This window comes from Dendronephthya gigantea, unplaced genomic scaffold (genome assembly GCF_004324835.1).
Source record: "Dendronephthya gigantea isolate DGI-Jeju-01 unplaced genomic scaffold, DenGig_1.0 000275F, whole genome shotgun sequence".
NCBI classification, from domain to species: domain Eukaryota; kingdom Metazoa; phylum Cnidaria; class Anthozoa; order Malacalcyonacea; family Nephtheidae; genus Dendronephthya; species Dendronephthya gigantea.
In genome coordinates, this window is record NW_021163285.1 from 118,087 (window position 1) to 137,428 (window position 19,342).

At 36.2% G+C, this 19,342-nt stretch overlaps 1 protein-coding gene across 1 annotated transcript; it reads right to left on the reverse strand.

The window, feature by feature from the left end:
• Positions 1–14,102: 14,102 nt before the first annotated feature.
• LOC114541219 lies at positions 14,103–16,745 on the reverse strand. The gene is made up of 4 exons (XM_028561203.1): positions 16,626–16,745; positions 15,624–15,904; positions 15,035–15,415; positions 14,103–14,556 (listed from the first exon to the last, which is right to left on the reverse strand). Exons 1-4 carry the CDS (start codon positions 16,743–16,745, stop codon positions 14,103–14,105), a joined length of 1,236 nt encoding a protein of 411 aa, XP_028417004.1.
• Positions 16,746–19,342: the final 2,597 nt, after the last annotated feature.

The following is a 19,342-nucleotide window of genomic DNA, read 5'->3' on the forward strand; positions in this document are numbered from 1 at the left end:
TTCACCGATTACTTGTTTAATGGAAATCAGATAGTTGAGATCAACAACATACGCTACGATAAAGGGCCCATTTACTGTGTTGTTGTTCCCCAGGGTTAAATTCTTGGGCCCTTACTGCTCATCATATTTTTTAATGATATTGCAGACAGGTTACAACATTCAAAGGTTACTACATATGCCGATGATATGGTTATCTATTATTATCCAAACAAAGATGTGAACATGATTGAGGATATACTAAACTTGGAAATGGAAGGCATTGGACACTACTGTATGGAAAACGAACTTCTACTAAACCTTAAAACGGGGAAAACAGAAGTAATGTTATTTGAAACATCTAAGAGGTTGGTAAACTAGGAAATCTCAAAATTCTGTATCAAAACTCTGAAATATCGGTCATGATAAGAGAACCAGAAATAACAATAACATGTTCAGATTACCTTGGGTAAAACTAGAGGTAGCAAAACAAAGTTTTTATTTTGGTAGAGAAAAATTATACAATGCTTTGCCATTTAATTTAAGATTAGTGGAAACTCTGGAAAAACTTAGGGAAGGCTTGAATAACATTTCAACTCTATAGATTAATTTGTTATATTGTACTACTGATATTTTATTATAATTAGAGATATAGCTAGGTTTACAGGACAAACATTGATAACAGTTGTTGTGCTGTATTTTATTGTATAAATATTGTGTAGAAACTGAAGTTTTTAACCTGTATAAAGATTTAGAAATAATAATAATACCTGCAAGACGAACCCAAATCCTGTGCCCCAAAATGGTGAGGCAATGGCCATACCTCACAAGCATTGAAGAAAAACTAACTCCTTTGTCAAAGTGACATCAAAGTTGGTCTCTTGATTGGCTCGAATTGCGCTAAAGCCATCATGCCCAGAGAAATGATACCAGAAAGTCTTTATAACGACCCTTATGTGCAGAAGACAGACCTCGGATGCGGTATAATTGGAAAGGTTAGAAAATCCAAGCAATATCAGTGTGAAATCCAGGAGAGCGCCCTTGCAACACATTTAGTTGTCTCTCGCAGTGTTGAAATCACAGCTCCGGCACGTCACAAAGTATGCCACTACTCTGTGAACACCACTGTGAAAGAACACCACTGTGAAAGAAGTCATAAATCCACGCCAGGTCAAGCGAATGATGGAGGCTGGCTTCTTGGAAGCCAATCCCAACGAACAGCCATTGTCACAAGATGACAAGAGATTCGTACTAAAGGTAGAGAACAGAATATGGCCGAGACGACGGTCGTTACAAAATTCCGTTGCTGGAAGAGCAACCCTAATTACCAAACAACAAATCTGTACTTAAGCAATATCGTCAAGACTATGTTGCATTTACGAATGATCTAGTAGCAAAGAATTATATCCCCTTGTGGACCAAGAAGGAATCCTACAAGTTGGAGAATTAATCAACCATGCCGATGCTCCAAATCACATCAAGCATCCAGTAATCATACCCAGAAAGGGATGCATTGCAACCAATATTATCATACATTACCATCAACGAATAAACCACCAAGGGTGCGGAATGATGCTCAATGAACTTTGAGAGAACGGATTTTGGATCATCAGAGAAAGTTCTGCCGTACAGTGGAACTTCGCGGAACAGTGGAAGAGCAGAAACTAGCCAAGCTTCCCCCAGATAGGCTGGAACCAGCACCTCCATTTACCTTCTGTAGCATAGATTGTTTTGATCCATAGAATATTAAAGGCAAAGGTGAGCCAAGGGCAGCAACAAGCTGTTGATAGTAAAGAAAATGCACAGCTCTCTCTAAAGATGAGAATTAAGGACACAAACCTATACTTTGGCTCTAATACAAAATTTTAATCTCTGTGTAGTATGTACACAGCTAGGCTTTATACCTCATATGATGGTTCCTGCAGCTCTCTGTCTATAGCCGATGATTTACCCAGCCACTTTTCCATGAATACAGGTGTCTGTTTATTCTTGAATAAACACATAATGGATGGAAAAAATATCTGCGCCAAAATCTGGATTCAGATACCAATGATGTTCAAGGTAGTTAAATAATATCAGTCAGTCAGTCATAGTGTAAACTTTCTGTGTAGGTTGATTTATGCTTATTGTAACTTTTTGTACATGATCAGTATAAGTGGTTTGGGCACAACTGCGCATGTGCTGGTGGGCCTGACAGATATTCACGAGTTAAAGAAACAAGGAACAATGTGTGTTGCTTGAGACATTCTCGGCGTAAAAATCAAGCAATTCTTTGAGAATCTACGCAATTTATCAACTTATGTTATGAATTACGAGCATTCAATCAAACAAAAATATAATTTGGAAGGTTTATTCCATAAATAAAGTTAAGAGGTTATGAAGAAACGATGCTGTGTTGTTTATGTATTAATATGTATTGATAGATCTCTTACACAAATATATAGTATGTCGATAGCAAGTCGATACCTGATATTCTGCATACAGTACATAATTGATACTATACAAAACGGTCATTTTGTGCAGTAATTAAATTATTTTGCCAGAATACAGTATTGATTATAAGTATATTGTTTTATATCGATTTAAACGTCCGGCGAAGCATCCACATCATAAACACAATATGCACTGCGGTTTATTTACATAATTTACAATGCATCTATTTTGGCTATTCTTATGAAATGATGGAAAAAAAGACACTAAACTGAGAAAATCTTGCCCAGTTTAAATGAGCAACTAAAATTTATAATTTAATAGTGACAATATCCACAACTAACGTAACTTGAGTACTTTCCTGTTGATTAATGTTTAACCTAATTCATTATATTTTTACTGGCGTAAGTCAAAATGTTTATGTTGGGACAAACGTCTGGTGGCTTAGGTATTACAGGGCATGGAAACTTTGCACTAATAAATGTGTACTACAGAATTCTTAATTGTGTTGAACGAAGTTCGTCTTATATATACATGATCTAATAGACTACCAGTAAAGATATATGTAGGTTCGGTAACAATTTGAATATAGTTAAAGATTCCATAGAAGAGCTAAGTGTTTGACTTTGAGTTTCATTAAAATAATTAATATTGAAGTTGCCAAGTATCATGTCAATTGTATGAACGTTGAGGACTGTAATGCATGTATATATTGCAAAATGTTAGTGCTGTGCTTTCGATACAGTAACAGAATCGAGTGCTGTTTGTGCACTTTAGTGTTTACAAGAACGAATTTTAGTGCATTAATGGAAGGACAATATTCACAGTCTAGCATTTGCACTGTATCTCTGGTACAAACTTCCATGCTCGAGTACTTGTCTGTAGTATGATCTTGACGACAAATTTTGAATGCCTTTAAATTCTCTGTGATTTCATTGTCACAACTTGGTTTTCTCTGGCAAAAATATTAGCAGCAGTCCTGATCATAGTTTTTCCAGCATTTTTGCCATCTTCATCAAAAAGTTGGTGTTTCATTACTTGGATTGACATGAATTTTTACAACAGTTCCCATTTGACCATTGATGAGTCAACCTGGAATGTTGATCTCTGTTGTTAGCATTATTCTGGCTCCTTGTTTAACAAAGATTTTAAAGTAAAGTCCACTTGTTTCAGATCGGCCCCTTGACAAGACTCTGTCAATATCTTGTTTACTTACATTTATGGGATATTGGTCATTAGCTTTAAGAATTAATAGTGGAGCTTGTATTTCTCCTAGTTTCTTTTGGTTATGTTCATCTACGGACACCTGTTTCAGCCCAAATATGAAGTGCTTCAGATGAGTAGTGAGCATCTGAAGATGTTATGCATCTTGATTGAAGAATGTTAATATCATCTTCAGTATGTAAGCAGTTCTTATCCTTATGCTTTATAATTTTTTTGCCTCATTATTTCAGAACGTTCAACCATTCTAAAGACACTAAATGGATGGCATAGATTGAGTGTTTCAACCTTGAAGTCATCAAACACAGATCTCTTCCGAGGCAGTGAAAGCTGATACAGATCACCTACAGTTATGATGGTAATTCGAGCTAATATATCAGGAGATGACACGCCAAATATTAGTCGTTGGTGGATATTTAGTAGTGTAGTGTTACCAACCATGGAAATTTCATCAACTTTAACAAGTTTTAGATCTTTCAGTGATAGCTTGAACTGGGTATTTTTGGCCAGACATTGCAGGAAGATAATAATCAACTGTTTCTTTGGGAATAGCAAGTCCTGTATTTACTGTTGTTCCATCAATATTTATTGCTGCAACCCCTGTTGGTGCAAGCAAAATAACGATTGGTAATTCAGCGTTAAATGGAGAATGTTTAAAAGTGGTATATAGCTCTAATCAAATTACTTTTACCTGCTCCACTGCTGCCAGTTATAAAAAGATAACTTGGTTTTAGTTGAACAGGCTTCAAACTATTCATATTTTTTTACTAAACTCCTACACCAAGAGAGAATTATATCATATGCAGACCGTTGATAGCTTCACATAGTGAGTCATTGAAAATTTCAGATGGTTGATTGTGTCTGACATTATTGTTCTCGATTGATGCTGATTAGACTGTGTAGTTGGGGCAAGTTCCGATGGTTGTTGTTCATTGAATGACTCCTTTGTATCTGAATTAAGTTGTACTTGATTTTGAATATCTGAATTTTCTTGATCATTAAGGGCATCATAAGACTGTATATTATCTGGATTATTCTTCATTACTTCAAGTGCCTCTTTTATAGTAGCCTGCTCGCAGCCCAAAATCGAAAATTACAGTTTGCTAAACTGCAACGCTAATCATGTTCTGTGACAAAACACTTACAGAGATTTAAGTAACGTGTGTTGATTGGTCCACACAACAAAACCAATCTAAGTCGCATCATGATTGGTTTAATTTCAAAATTAATTTTATAATTTATTCAGCGTTTCATTATTCCATAAGCAAGATGGCGGCATCACAACAAACGTGTTCTGTCCCAATTAATCGATGGAATAACGCACTTGAGAGTGTTTGTTCTACATTTAGTTTTAAAGAGTTTTACCCTGAACAAGAGGAGGCTTTGAAAAAATACTTTTCAGGGCACCATGTTTACATTAACCTGCCAACAGCCTTCGAAAAATCACTAGTGTATCAAGCAGTGCCTATATTGTATGACTCGCTTAATCGGCAACCAAAAGGTACTAGTATAATCGTCATCATTTCGCCAATGCAAGTGTGGGAGCAATGAAGCTAGGTGCAAAAAAATTTGCAGTGATGAAGAGGAAGAGGACTTTGCAACTTCATATGAATCCAAACTAACAAGATCCTGTATCATCTGAACAGAAGAGCAAATTAAAAGCTCTTTTGATGTCATACAAGAAGGAATTAATTGATAGCAAGAGCCATAATATGATTTCAACTGTTGGTGTCCCAAATGTCATTTGGGAATTTGGAGGATTTCAAATAAAACAAGTTCTTCAAGCATGCTACAAACTTTTTACACTAGAAGATGTAATAAGAAATGTGGAGATCTGGAGGAAGAAGCATGCAGTTGGTGTTTTGCCAATAATGGCACAAATGATTGATGATATTGAAGTTGACACCGGGCTTTACACAGATAGTGATGATGAAATGAGTTTTGAAATGGAATGGGAAAAAGTGAGGGATGACCTAAGCTTTCTGAGTTTGATGGACAGTCAGGATTGGGGATATTGCGAAACTGAAACTTCAATGGAGTTGTATGCCCCTATGGATAATGGTGGGTTTTTTGAGGATTATGCAATGCCTGACAAAGATTGAAGACACCAATAATAGTTGGTAGAAGACCCTTTCAATTTATAATTATGTCACAAACACACCTTGAATAGAAATTTAGCACCTCCTTATAAGAATGATTCTAATTGGTTCAATTTAACAATGCTTTGCTGTTTAAACCAATGAGGTTGCTTTGTTCTTTAGAAATTATAGAAAATTTTAGACCAATTGGATGAAAGCTTCCAAGAGGTGCTACACCTCCCAATCAAAAAGTGTTTTTGACATTGTAATTTAAAAAAAAAAACAGGTTTTGGTTTTTAGCAGGAACATAGTGAATTATTAATGAATGTACATTTTAAACATCTCTTCGCATCTTATTTTGTACATTGAACTGGATAGATATATTAACCCATTAAGCTGCAATGCACCCCAGTTTGCCCTACTTATTTTTTTTTACAAACGCCAGATTGTTTTACTTGTTAATGGGGAAGCTGTGGAACTTTATGGGTTAATACACAACAAATATTTAAGAACATATCTTATCATTGGTAATGTATGTTTTCTTTTAACTTAACTTAAACTTTAAAATTTTCAATGTTCATATGCTATTACTGCACCTATCTAGCTCTTCTGTTTAAGATCATAATCTTTGTGATCATTGATCCAGTTATAAAATGTTTGTAAGTCAAAGTCATACAATAAAGTTGGCTTGAAATTTGAATAAAAGCATAACTTCTGCCAGGTGTTTTTGTTAAAGCATCTTGTGACACAAGTTGTTTGTGACAATCTTTGTCATATCAGCCTTCTTTGACCTTCTTACATGCTTCCCACAGCGCTTGTACAACATCATCGAACTGTCAAAGTTCTCAGTTAGCTGTTTGGTACACCCACAGCATGGCAAATTGTGTTAATGGACTTTGTATTAGCATTAGGTCCGTGTTTCTTGACAACATCTTTGAAAATTCTATTAAGAAACTCAAGAGCCAAATCAAGAGAGATATTACCACTCTGCTTTTGTTTTCATTTTGAAAACCTGTTCCATACCATATCATGTGCAGCTTTTGGACTAAGAAGGGCATATATCTGAAGCATCATGTACAAAGCCCCCAGAGCATACTTGTTGCTGCTTTGGCCATCATTACACAAATAAAGCAATAGAAATTTCTAATAACTCTAGCTCCATCTCCCTCGGAAAATGCATAAAAAAATTGAGAATTACCATACCATACTCAAGCAGGGCTTTCTGATAATTGTACATATCATCTGCTATCACTTCTTTATGGATTTCAGTAAGGAGTGGCTGCTCTTCTATTTTTACTTGAGGGTTGTGCGATTGTTCATGACTCTGTCGCCATTTTCCATCATGTGCAAACGTCTTTTTGCAACCAGGAAAGCGACACTTGTATCTGCCATTTGGTGTTTCTCCTTTAACCTCTGCAACTGCTTTTCTTCCAGCTGACTGGTAGCAATGACAATCTTTTCATGCTTGGCTTTATCCAAAACATAGTTGTCAACTATGTTTGCAGACAACTCGTGTAGAAATTCTTTCTCCCTAGCCTTGGTACAGCTATCTATTTCATCTGGTACTAACAGCGACACCTCTTCCAGTTCTTTAAAACACAGCTCCTTCATTGCAGCAGCAACAATGCAGGCTTCAATTTTAAGTACAAAGAAGTGTCGACAAGGATTCACTGCGATCATTGGTTGCGATCGTTGTATAAAGTACACTTATCTCCAGATGCAGATGCTGGGCTGTACAGGTGAGAAAATGCAACCTATATGAAAAGAAATAGTTATATTTTTGAAACTTAAGATTATCCTACTACAGGGTCCCAATACAACTCCTCCCTCAAAAATTTTGACTGAGTAACATACTATTATTTATTGTAGTATTAAATAGCTTAGTGACATCATAGTTTATAGAGGACATGGTTTGGAAACTTGATAGAAATTCAATATAACTTGTCAGTTATGTTTTTGTCTAAGCTTATGCAAAAATTAGATCCTTCACTGTGTCATTACTATGTGACATGACTGTCACGTGAATATATGAAGTATTCTCATCCAGTAATCAAAAGCATTGTTTTCACTATGCTATCCCACCATGACTTGAACAATTGCATGGCTTATTCAAACATTGCTTTTGGTAATTAGATAGAAATACAATACACATGTGACAGTAAAGAACCCTATTTTTGCATGATCCCTGACTATCATAGATAATGAGCTATATTGTAATTTCATAGAGTTTCCAAACATGTCTTAGATTATCTATGGTTACATAAGTAATCCCTGCAATATAAATAGCAGTAAAGTGACATACATTATTCAAGTATAATTGTATATACTTACTTCAAGTGCTTTGTTTCCACCATGTCAATCTGCAATCTCACAGTGAATTCCTTCCAAATGTTCTTCTGGCATGAATGCATTGCTTAATGTCATATGAGCATTCACTACTCTCTCAACTGGTCTCCGACAATTGCCTGACTTGCATATGTTCGTTCTTCACCATCACCAACAAATGGAACATAACCATGGAGTTCCTCTAATATTTTCTGTATGCCATTTGCATCATTCTCACTCTCAAAAATAACTTCAAGGAGATTCTGAAAGATATTGACAGTTGGATTTAGGTATCTATCAACTATAATTAAATTGATAACAATTGTGTTCAATTAGGTCCAAGTGGCCCCAGCTCACTATAATAACAAATGGTCTTCCTATAATTAGCAGGTTATATTTGAAATCTGAAAGGTCATACAATTACAATAATACTGATTGTATTTACTACAGTAAATATATTGAAACTTACTGAATTTGTTGGCTGCTATGCTTCTTTACTGAATTTGTGAGGAATGTGCTGTTCAACAACACTTTGTCCAAATTCATGGCAGGAAATATTTTCAACAAGAATTCTCTGAACTAATGTAATGTATTTATCCCTTTGTGATTTCTGTTCCAAGTAATTAGGAATACATTTCCCATTTTCCAGTTGTTTGATGCCATGTACAGGGTTGTCAGTACTAAGGTGGTTTCCAGGAATTCTATTTGTGGTTGCATTAACTGTCACATAATGCCTATCAATGTTCTGGTGTTCCTCTGTCATATAATGGACAGTTTGATGGTAGTCAACATTGTCTTTTGTAAGCTTGGATCCAGGGGATGGGTTCACACATGTAGCTGTGGTTGATCTCTGCTCTGTTTCTCTTTCTAAAGCAACCTTTTCTGCTATCCATCTCTTGTCACTTTCCACCATTTCTTTACTTGCTGGTCATAACCCTCACCAAACTCCAACTTTTTATAAAGATGAGTAGGTGATGTCACCAATCGTAGATGAGCCAATCTTGCCATAGCGGGCTGTTGAAAAATGTAAAAGTAACAAGCTGCATTGAGAACTTCACTTTTTTTTTCAGATAGGTTTTTATAGAGGAGTTACTGATGTTTTTTGCAACTACCTAATATAAGACTATGAGAAGGCAACAAATGTTTCTAGTGTATTTAGCAATATTTCACCCTAGATAATAAATTATCTTAAAATTTTCATGTACTTACAGCCTAGTTTGAATGATATAAAAATATCCCCAACATTAATTGCACAGCATTCATGTATGGTAATCGGTTTCTGAGCAATACTGAAGCAGCCATTCCAACTGCTGGAATCAAAGAGCTTTTATCTGTTTTCTTCTTGTTGCAACCACCAGCCACCAACACTGCATAAAACATCGGAGCTCTATCTTGTAGCTCTTCATTCTCCTTCTCAAATGAAAAGTCAAGCATTTTCTGTTTTGATGGTGATCTTAAACAGGTAGGATCTTTTCTCGAGCAAATATTTGAACACTCCTTGTCAATTTGTTTTAAGACTTTCACTTTGAGATGCTTTCTGATCTGTTTGCTGTTCCATGCGGCATTGGCTATTTGTTTATAGGTACCGCAGACCAACATTTTCCCAAGTGACTCCAATTCTGGATGCAATGTTTTTTCCACAGTTTTTACTAGGCTATGATACGGTGATGACAAGGTACCATCGGCAGTGATGACGAGGTACCATCGGCATCAAGTCATTGCAGCAGACATACAATTAGGTACAGCCATATTGTGAATAAATCTGTACGTACTGCCCCAAACCTAATTATGTCTTGAAGTATTGTATTCAATTGACAACATGTTTACCATTCTATTTGTTTTCAGAGTGGCAGCTAGAACCAAGCCTCAGGATGAACCAAAGTTTATAGTGTTTTATAGTGCTCTTCTTGCTCTATTCTCTATGTTTTGTTTCAAATGTAAAGCTGAAAAACCAAAAGTTAAAATGGATCAAACTGGCATGATGGTGACTGTAGAACAGCAATGTTCTTCGTGTGATAGACCATTCAAACGGCAAAGCCAGCCTTTCCATCTTGGACGATTTCCAGCTGGGAATATATTATTAAGTTTTGCCTCACTTATGGCTGGGACATCAATTGGAAAGGTCCTCTTGGTATTCCGACACTTGGGCTTGGCAGTATACAACCCAAGAACATACTACCGTCATCAAAGATATATGATCATCCCATCCATCTTAATTTACTGGGAATCATACCAGGCATCCCATCAAAGAGTGGACAAAAGGAGTACAAAATCACATTTACTGGTGCTGTACTACAACAGTGGAAAACTTTCAAAGTATGGTGTTTAGCCAAGTGGAAATCATTGATGAGACACATTGATAAGCCAATAAACATGATGACCACCCAAATCCACTCTTTCCAACATGTGCCCATAGATAGTTAGAAAAGAGAAAGTGGATATAAGTTGGTAAGATGTTTGAAATGCATAGTTGGTGCTGTAATGCATGGAATGACAAGGCTCTTCCATTGAAAGTACAGTGAAACTGTCTGGCATTACACATAAAAGACAGTAAAATAATAAAAAGAAACACTTTACCTGTCAATGGATTGTGCTACTAATGTAGCCTAGTTTCTCATGTCCTTTGTTTAATCTAATATTATTTTACTCTGTTTTATGCTAAAAAATTATTCTTATTGACATATTGGCATGTAGGGTTCAGGAATCAATATGCAATCTTGACTCTACAAAACTCAATAATCTGACTGCGTACATCAATTTACATTTTTTTGAAGGTACCAAAGCATATTATAATTTAAATGGGATTCTGATGAAAAAAAGTGTGTTAAAGGACATTAGCAAACTTTCCCCAGATGCACAGACCAGTGCCTTTGTGGGGTTCCACTCCACTCTCAATCAGTAACACCCAAAGATGCTTTGCTTTTCATGGCTTGGGACATAATGTAGGTAATTATTGTCAATGAAATGTATGCATCTGAAGGATATGTTAGTGGCTGTTTATATTTTAAAGAAAGTAAATTAATAATTCATTGATCAGTAGATCTTTCCTGTCCCGACACATATCCCTGCAGTTGTACACTTGCATAGCGCTTCCTGATGTCATTGTACAGACAAGCAGAAAGTGGTCTGGTGTTTTCAAAACCCATGTAGCCCCAAAGCCATCTTGCCAGCCATCAATAGGCAACTGCACATAAAAACCTATGAGGAATTGAGAACAGTACATCACATATTGGAACCAATAAGGCAAAAATTGCAATTGCCTGATTACTAGTATCAAGGAATGTTTGTGTTCTTACTCATTTTCCGAGCCTCCAGTGTTCTTTTTGTAATGTTTGCCATTCTTATCTCCTAGCAGTGGTGCTACCTTGGTCAAGACAGCAGGATGCGTTAGGTGGCTAAAATCCTCATGTTCAACGATGCATCTAGCATTTAAGCCGATGAAAGAAAATTTCCCTACGGCCTCGGCTACCTCTTTGCAGCATCAGTACTCTCTTGCACCAACTAGAAGTGAATTGTCACAACTTCCGCATGTACACCATATAAAGAATATAAATGACATTGACTGATTTGTTATCACAGCGACTATATTTTACAGAAAATTTCACTGAATCACTTACCACATATCTACCGTAATTTTTTTCTCGTAATGCTGCCTTAAAATAGCCTCGGACAGTCTATCTTCATCTAGTCTGTCGTCATTGTGATCACTTTCGCTGCTGTCATCAGCCAATGGCTCGTTTTGATATGGGAAAAATTCACCAGCAGGGGCATGCTTGTCGCCACCATTACCACTGGAACGACTACTTTCATTGTAGCTGATATTGTTGTCAGACAAAGTGCTAGATTCCCAGTCAGACATATCGAAAGTAGGCAAAAGTACCTCGAAATGTACATTAATTTACAAAGAACTATTTGTTGACTGTAACATGTGATGTCACGCTTGGTTCCAGTCTTCTGGAAAATTTTTATTCAACATTTCAATGTTTGTATGCAAATAAAGGCACTTTATCGCTTTTCAATTAAAAAAGAAATATTACCATGATAATCAGCGCATCAAAAACTACCAGAAAGTCGAAAAGAAACATTCACCTAAATTTCATGTCATGGGTAAGTACTTTAATTAATGTATAATTTTTATAATTTGCGCAGTTTTATATGCCTTTTCAGTGAATCGAAGACACCTGATACCTGAGAGCTCCCCTCTCATCTCGCTGCTGAGGTATGTGGTATTTATAATTATATAATTATAAACTTTTTGTTTTTTTTAATCCATATTGCCATAATGTATTTCCAGTCGTGTTCCTGAAGAAACAATGACAGCCAGTGAAGGTGACAGTGATACCCTTACTGCGGATGTATTCTCTGCCAGTGTATCACAAATGTATATCAATGGTTTTTGACATTTGATGGAAATAATTTAGAGGCTTAATAAATGTCATACATATATTTTATTTCCAATTTGGGATCAAACAATCCCAGAATTGCCAAATAGAAGATGACATATTCAACATAACCATCAATGCAAATGATGGGGATGAGTTTGATCCTGAACCTGAAGAGGCTCTGCATTGCATGGATGTGTCAGCACTCTGGAGGTTGTATCCCCTGAGCAAGCAATTAAATGGAGAAGTGCATTGTGTTTACAGACACTCTCATGACACTGATTACGACTCTCTATGGGATTGTCTGTTAGCAAGAAAATTTTGGTCGGCATCTGCATTACAAGAAAACATATGTCGGTACTTGTCTTGTTGTGTCCTCGAGATGTGATTCTGGCAATGTTGGTGGGAGATGGGCAGCACAGCCATCTTGTGAAATGATCTGAGCAGGCAATCTCCTGCTTACTGGTAGTTAACTCTATGTTCAAAACAACCAAATTTTTGTCACCCAACCCAATTAGAATCTAGAGAATTTCGCATGCATTAATCATGGCTTTAAACTTTCACCAAATTGCACTTAAAACCAATACATACCCACACATACAATATGAAATGATAACACTGAATAGCATATTAAAATAATAAGATCGACAGTAATATTTTTCTCTCTCTCTCCCAAGAGTTGTCATAGCTACTGTGGCTGCTCCACTTCATGAGGTACTCAAACTATTGAGGTTAGACATAAACCCCAGTTCATGTCAAATTTTAACAAGATAATTTGTAAAATAAATCAAATTGTCCCATAACGTTCTCTTTTGTTTGCGACAACTAATTAGTCGCTCCACTGGAAAATTTCTCCACTGGAGATTTCTTTTTACTTGGGCTGGCAGACATTTAATGGACTGGTTTGTAATGAACACATCAAACATTTAAAACATCTCTATGATTACATAAGGTACCTGTCGTGCGTGCGCCTGCATGATAAACCACTGCCTGTATCAGATTTCTAGCCATGAACGAGATCACAAGTGATCATGAATTTGCAAATATTTTGATGAACTTGTACAAAGGCTCAAGACATTCATTGATTGAAATGCAGTAAGGATGTCACTATAGATGTTTATTTTGTAGTATTCGCTGATTACAGAACATTCTGTTGCATTCTTAGCGCTAAGGAAACCTGAACAAATGATCCAGATGAAACAATGGAGGCATTGTTTGGGTCTGACATCGGTCCTGTTGCCAAAAGGTACCGCCCAGAACGTTGGCAAGATTTCTTCACCATGTGAGTGTATACCAGATTTATTAATGGCATATAGCAACATTTTCATGGTGTATGTGGCCATACAATAAATATACAAAGAAAATGACACCATTTGATTTCTGCAATACATGTTTTGTGCTTCGTTGTTTATCTTTTAGTTTAAATTCTTTACTGAATTGTGGCTTTCATAATGTGTTGTTTATAATCATTTAGGTTATAGAAAGAAACATTTTGTGCTGTTGCTATTTTTTCAAAGTCACACCATTCTTATTTATCTTTTAGGTATACAAGGTCAACATTGGTGACTTATCTAATGCTAGCTGGCCCGTGAAGAAATAATGAAGGGGAAAACAAATGCTCAGTTCAAATGTTTTTCGGATTTAAATAACACAGGGAGTGTGATATTTAGCAGTGCTCTTTTGACCCACATCAACAACTGTTCACACTTTCAAGAGTCAATGTCCCACACTTTTGGCCAGCCCCTTTAATACCCTTTCTTGCACCAGCAATGAGATTGGGGTCAACCTCATCCTCTTCTACTCCTTCATCTGCATCATTGGTGCCATACGAATGATGCAGCTCCTGGTGTTTGAGCCACTTTTTCCTTTCTTCTTGGTTTTCAGCTCTAGCAACCTTTATGCAGATTCTGCCCTTCTTTTTGCCTTCTGTTTTACCTCTATCCACCTCTTTCATTCTAGTAGTAACCTCTTTCATTCTAGCAGTAACCTCTTTCTGAAGGGTTTCAATGACAGCAGGTATTACTGGAAGGTGAATTCTGTCATAAAGATCTATAAGCCAGTGGTATTTTGGACCTCCAGTTTTGAAACCCAATGACATGTTTCCCTGACTAAGGCCACAATTTGTTGATGTTATATAATGTAACCTGTAATGAAAAGAGAGCCATTAAACAACAATATTTCAGATAATTGGGATTAAATGTTAGTTTTGCTTTAGAAAAGAGAAAGCAGTTCATTGTACACATTTTAATTTTATGTGAAATTTTATAGAAAAGTGTCATATCCCAGAATAATTTATTATATTGGTCATAAATAAACATTCAAAATACTACATATACTCTCCAATCAAGGTGTTTAACTAACCCTTTAGAGTGCAAGACTCTCCCCTCTATGAGTAAAATCGTCTGCCATTAGACCGAGTAGAAGAATAAAGTAGGGCGCATTTGGGCAAATTGCTGTTAATGTGTTAATAACTGTCCAAGACTGTAACGTTTTTTTGCACAGGAAATACTTTGTCATCTTCCTAGGATTTTGTATTGGTGATGAAAATTCACTCACTGCAGTCTGGTAACTGTTCCATTACATCTGAGGACTAAAGTATAATAATAGATGAAAATGTCTAACCTGCAGAGGTTTTGATCCTTGGCATGGAAATCAGGTAAGACACTAAAATGAGCCTCACACTGGTTGGAGCATCCTCTCACCATTGTTGGATGTATAACACTTTTAGCATCATCTGCACAATGTAAGCATTCAATTTGATATGCCAATTTGTGAAATGCACAGGTAAGAGGGTATTTTGTTTTGTAAGTTACACCAGAGCATCCTATCTTCTCATCCTCATCACAGTCACCACATGAACACACAATGTCTGGATGAAATCCACATGATTTCCCATCAACCCTTGTATGAATATCTTTGCTATGATATGTTCCAAGGGCAATCAACCTCCTTGCATATTCCTCACTTTTGTCACATTGCTGGAGGCAACAGAAATGGTTAATTCTTGCATTTATAAGGTAGCTATTACTAATACATCCACAACCAGCTTTGTGTCTATCACACTTACACTTAGCAGTCAGTACTGATGGAGACTGATCTTGGTATTTCTTTTTCAATGTCGCTGAAAACTCCTTTTGCTTGGCTACTTCTTTGCGCTTGAGCTCTACCCACATGCTCGCCACACTTCTAAATTTCCCCCTTTGGATGCCACTTGCTAATTGCGTTTGCTGCGCTTGAGTCACCATCTTGCCAAACAACCTCAACATTACACCCTTCATCCTTGGCTTCTTTGTAGCACTCTTTAGCAGGACACCCTTCCATTGACTTAGATGTTCCTGCGAACAAATCTTCATCTATGACATCAACTTTACCTCGCATCCTTGAAAACTTATCATAGCCATGTCCAGTAACTAAAAATGCGACTGCCAATGCCAGACCAATTAATGTACGTTTGGAACCTTCAACAAGGGCTGAACCACTAAAATTTACCGTCTGCATATCACAACCATTGCAACTAAATATATTTCAAGGTTCCATCCAGTCCTATTGGCTCTACATTTACAACAAGAATAACTGTAAATGCAAGAGAGAAAATGACATACTATAATCATTATGCTTGTATGTTACTCCGAGTGTGTTGCCACACCAGACAAACACGAAAAATGTGCCTGACCACAGTGGGTTACAAAACTACGACCTTTGGAATACTAGCCCAATGCTCTTTCAACTGGGCTGCGCTATGTGTTTGCCTGGTGTGGTAACACACTCAGAGTAACATACAAGCATTATATTATTCACCTGAGTACATTGCACCATCATAGAAAAAATGACATACTAATTAAATTATTGACCTACTGCCAGTCCTGCCAGTACAATCTTTTGTGGAACATTTAAAAGTACTGTTGGTTTGATTAACAAGTTCAGCAACCTGAGTTGACTCGCACACAAACAATCTCCTTTCTACATTTTGAGTGGCTTCTTTTGACCTAGCTATGGATATAGTTTCTTCTGAACTTGGCACATAATCTAAACCACCGTCACTTAAACTTTCCTCTTCAGACGTTTCAGGAAGGTCGTTTAAGCAATCCTCCAAATTTCTCGATACCAAAACTTCCTCTACACTCTTATGCGTTTTGTATTCGGTTTTCCCAGGGCTTACAAAACGTACTCGCTTGTTGTTGTCATATCTTTTCAACCTTCAGTTGGACCGAACCGTAAAATTCATTTGACTTCCAGTCCCTAAAACTCTTGCCGCATGTGCTTTCTTAGATTTTTCTTTTGCTAATAATTTCTTCTCATCTTTCAACATTTTTTGTTTCTTTGAAGGGGCCATCTTGTGCAAAATATAAAATCAAAAATTATATGAAGTACCTCGCTTTTCGGATGTTGTCAAACAGAAGTTCTGGAAGTTGACAAGATCAGTGAAAACAAGATGGCTTCCTTAGCAACGGATAAACAAAGAAATAGTGTCCCTTAAAGCCAGGGCTCAATTGATAATTGCGGTAATCATTCCCGGCAGAAAACATGGTAGAAATACAAATTGAGAGAACTTCCAGCTTTTCTTGTTAATTTAGATGCTGTAAACAAGGGTAAATTTTGTTAGCCAATCAGCGCATTTGTTGACATTTTACACTCTAAAGCAATCAGAATGTGTGAACTTCCAAACCATAACAACAAAATTAATGAAAAATGGTACCAGGCTCTACAGCTTACATGCCATTTATGGTGTAGTATTTTACTCTACAAATGACAGATTCTAACAGAGCAACGATTTTTCTTCAATTTTCTTAAGGGGATTTTTAAATTTTTGGGAAGAACCAAAGATATTGATGTTTGAATAACCTTGCTTTGGCGTGCGTTATATTCAATATTTTGCTCAGCTAGCCAATTAATTATTCGCGTATCCAGGAAATATTCTTGGTTTAATGGTATATTTTTACAAAATCGCATATAGGAATAATAAACACTGAATACGTTTTACTTGTTTTTCATCAACAAAATAAAATTACAGAGGTTAACATAAAAACATTGAAGATATGTTATTTTTAAAATTTTATTTCTGTACATCTAGCCCCACATATTTTTCTATGGCGGGGAAAAATTTGTGCCTTTTCATTTTAAACTGTACTTTTTCCTTGCAACTGTTCTGAAAATAATACCAAATCACCACTGCGTACAAAAATGCCAAAATATTGAAGGTCTTGCAACAACCCCTTTCACGAAAGTTGGTCAATGTCTGAAGTTGAGACCATAGTCAATTTATGAACTTGTGGTTTAGTTTCAATTGCAGCTTTTTTTAGCAATATGTGGCGACGGAATTGGGAAAACCCTTTGCATGGTATTAAAAATCTTTGCTGAACGTTCCTCAGCAAGTGCTTTACACAATAAGAAAGTTTACTAAACTTGTTCCAGGAGTTCAGATGGAGGAACTGAAAAACAAAGTACAGAGTCAGGTTAGAAAAAAAATACAAAAGATTATATGCAGGGTCAAAAATATTCTACAAAACAAATTGACTTGTGTATTCATGCTTCCTGCATTTCTACTTTTCTGTATCTTAATATTTTGCAAAGGTTAGCTGAAACTCAGGTAGCTGCAAACATTTCAAATATAGGATCCTTCAGCAGACCACTTGACTGCCACAAATATTTTGCCAACAACACAAGACTCACCTGAGATTTCAAGCAATAAAATCTCAGAAGATGCAGAGCATACATCCAATACTCATTTTACTGTACATCAAAGCTGTGTGTAAAGCCCACTTCAACACAGAACAAGACGCTCTGTTGAGCGCTAAGCCACTGGGGGAGTAAAATAATGCTTTTGTTTTTTGGGCATTTACTATTTTTTGTCGATTTTAATTTTTTGTCTATTTAGCACACTTGACATGCGAATTACGCATTGCTATACCGAATATACAGTAGTAGCACAATAAACATAATATTTTGATGCAGCATGCTACTACAAGTGTAGAATGAGACTTTATTGGGAAGATTAAAATACAAGGGGACAGTCCAGTTTACAAAATTTGAAGTATAAATATTGAATTCACAAATAATTACTAAGAGAATTCTACGCAGACTATGTCCTACAGTCATAGAAGTTTGCACATGCAGTACAATTTGCATTAATTGGAATAAAATTCCTTTACACTTTGGACATTGAGTATGGAATATATAGACACGGTTATGAATGACAAAACAAATCCTGTAGGTTACAACTGTTTGAGTAAGTTTGTTAAGGCAATTAGGATTTGTATATAGGCAACAAATTGTGTAACCTTTCTGTTTATGAATAAAGGGTTCAGATAGTTCCAAAATTCGTAAATTTACGAGCACTGGGATGAGGATCTTTCTTGTAACTTTAACATGTAACATACCAATATCGAGGGACATTATACTGTACGTCAATTGACAGCTGTGTTCTCTAGCAATGAACAGTCCTACCTCGACCAAATTTTGAAATATCCATAAAATGAACTCCAAAGCAATATTCAATAAATAGCATAAAAAATGAGGAACTGTTTACAGCATCCCTAAACACATTTTTGATTAAAGCAGTGGTGACAACACAATGAAGTTAATACTAAATTCCAGGTCCATACTACACATTTCCTCACTAAAAATTATTCACCTTATGGAACATATTTTGTTGCATTGTGTGATTTTGCTTGGCATTTTTCTACAAAATTAAGGAATTAAAAAATATAGTAACGTGAAGCTGAAGACAATTAAACTTGTCTTAGGCAATGTTTTTCTCGACTTCATAATATTAAACTCAGTTCTTTTGGAGCATACCTTAAGCACATAATGCCTAATGAGTAATGGGTTATAATTTTCCGAACTGCCTCATTGTAAAATTTTCTATAAGTCTAAAAGAAAATAGAGACGAAGAGTTAATATAGACTTGAGCTTACAACATAGAAGATAGTG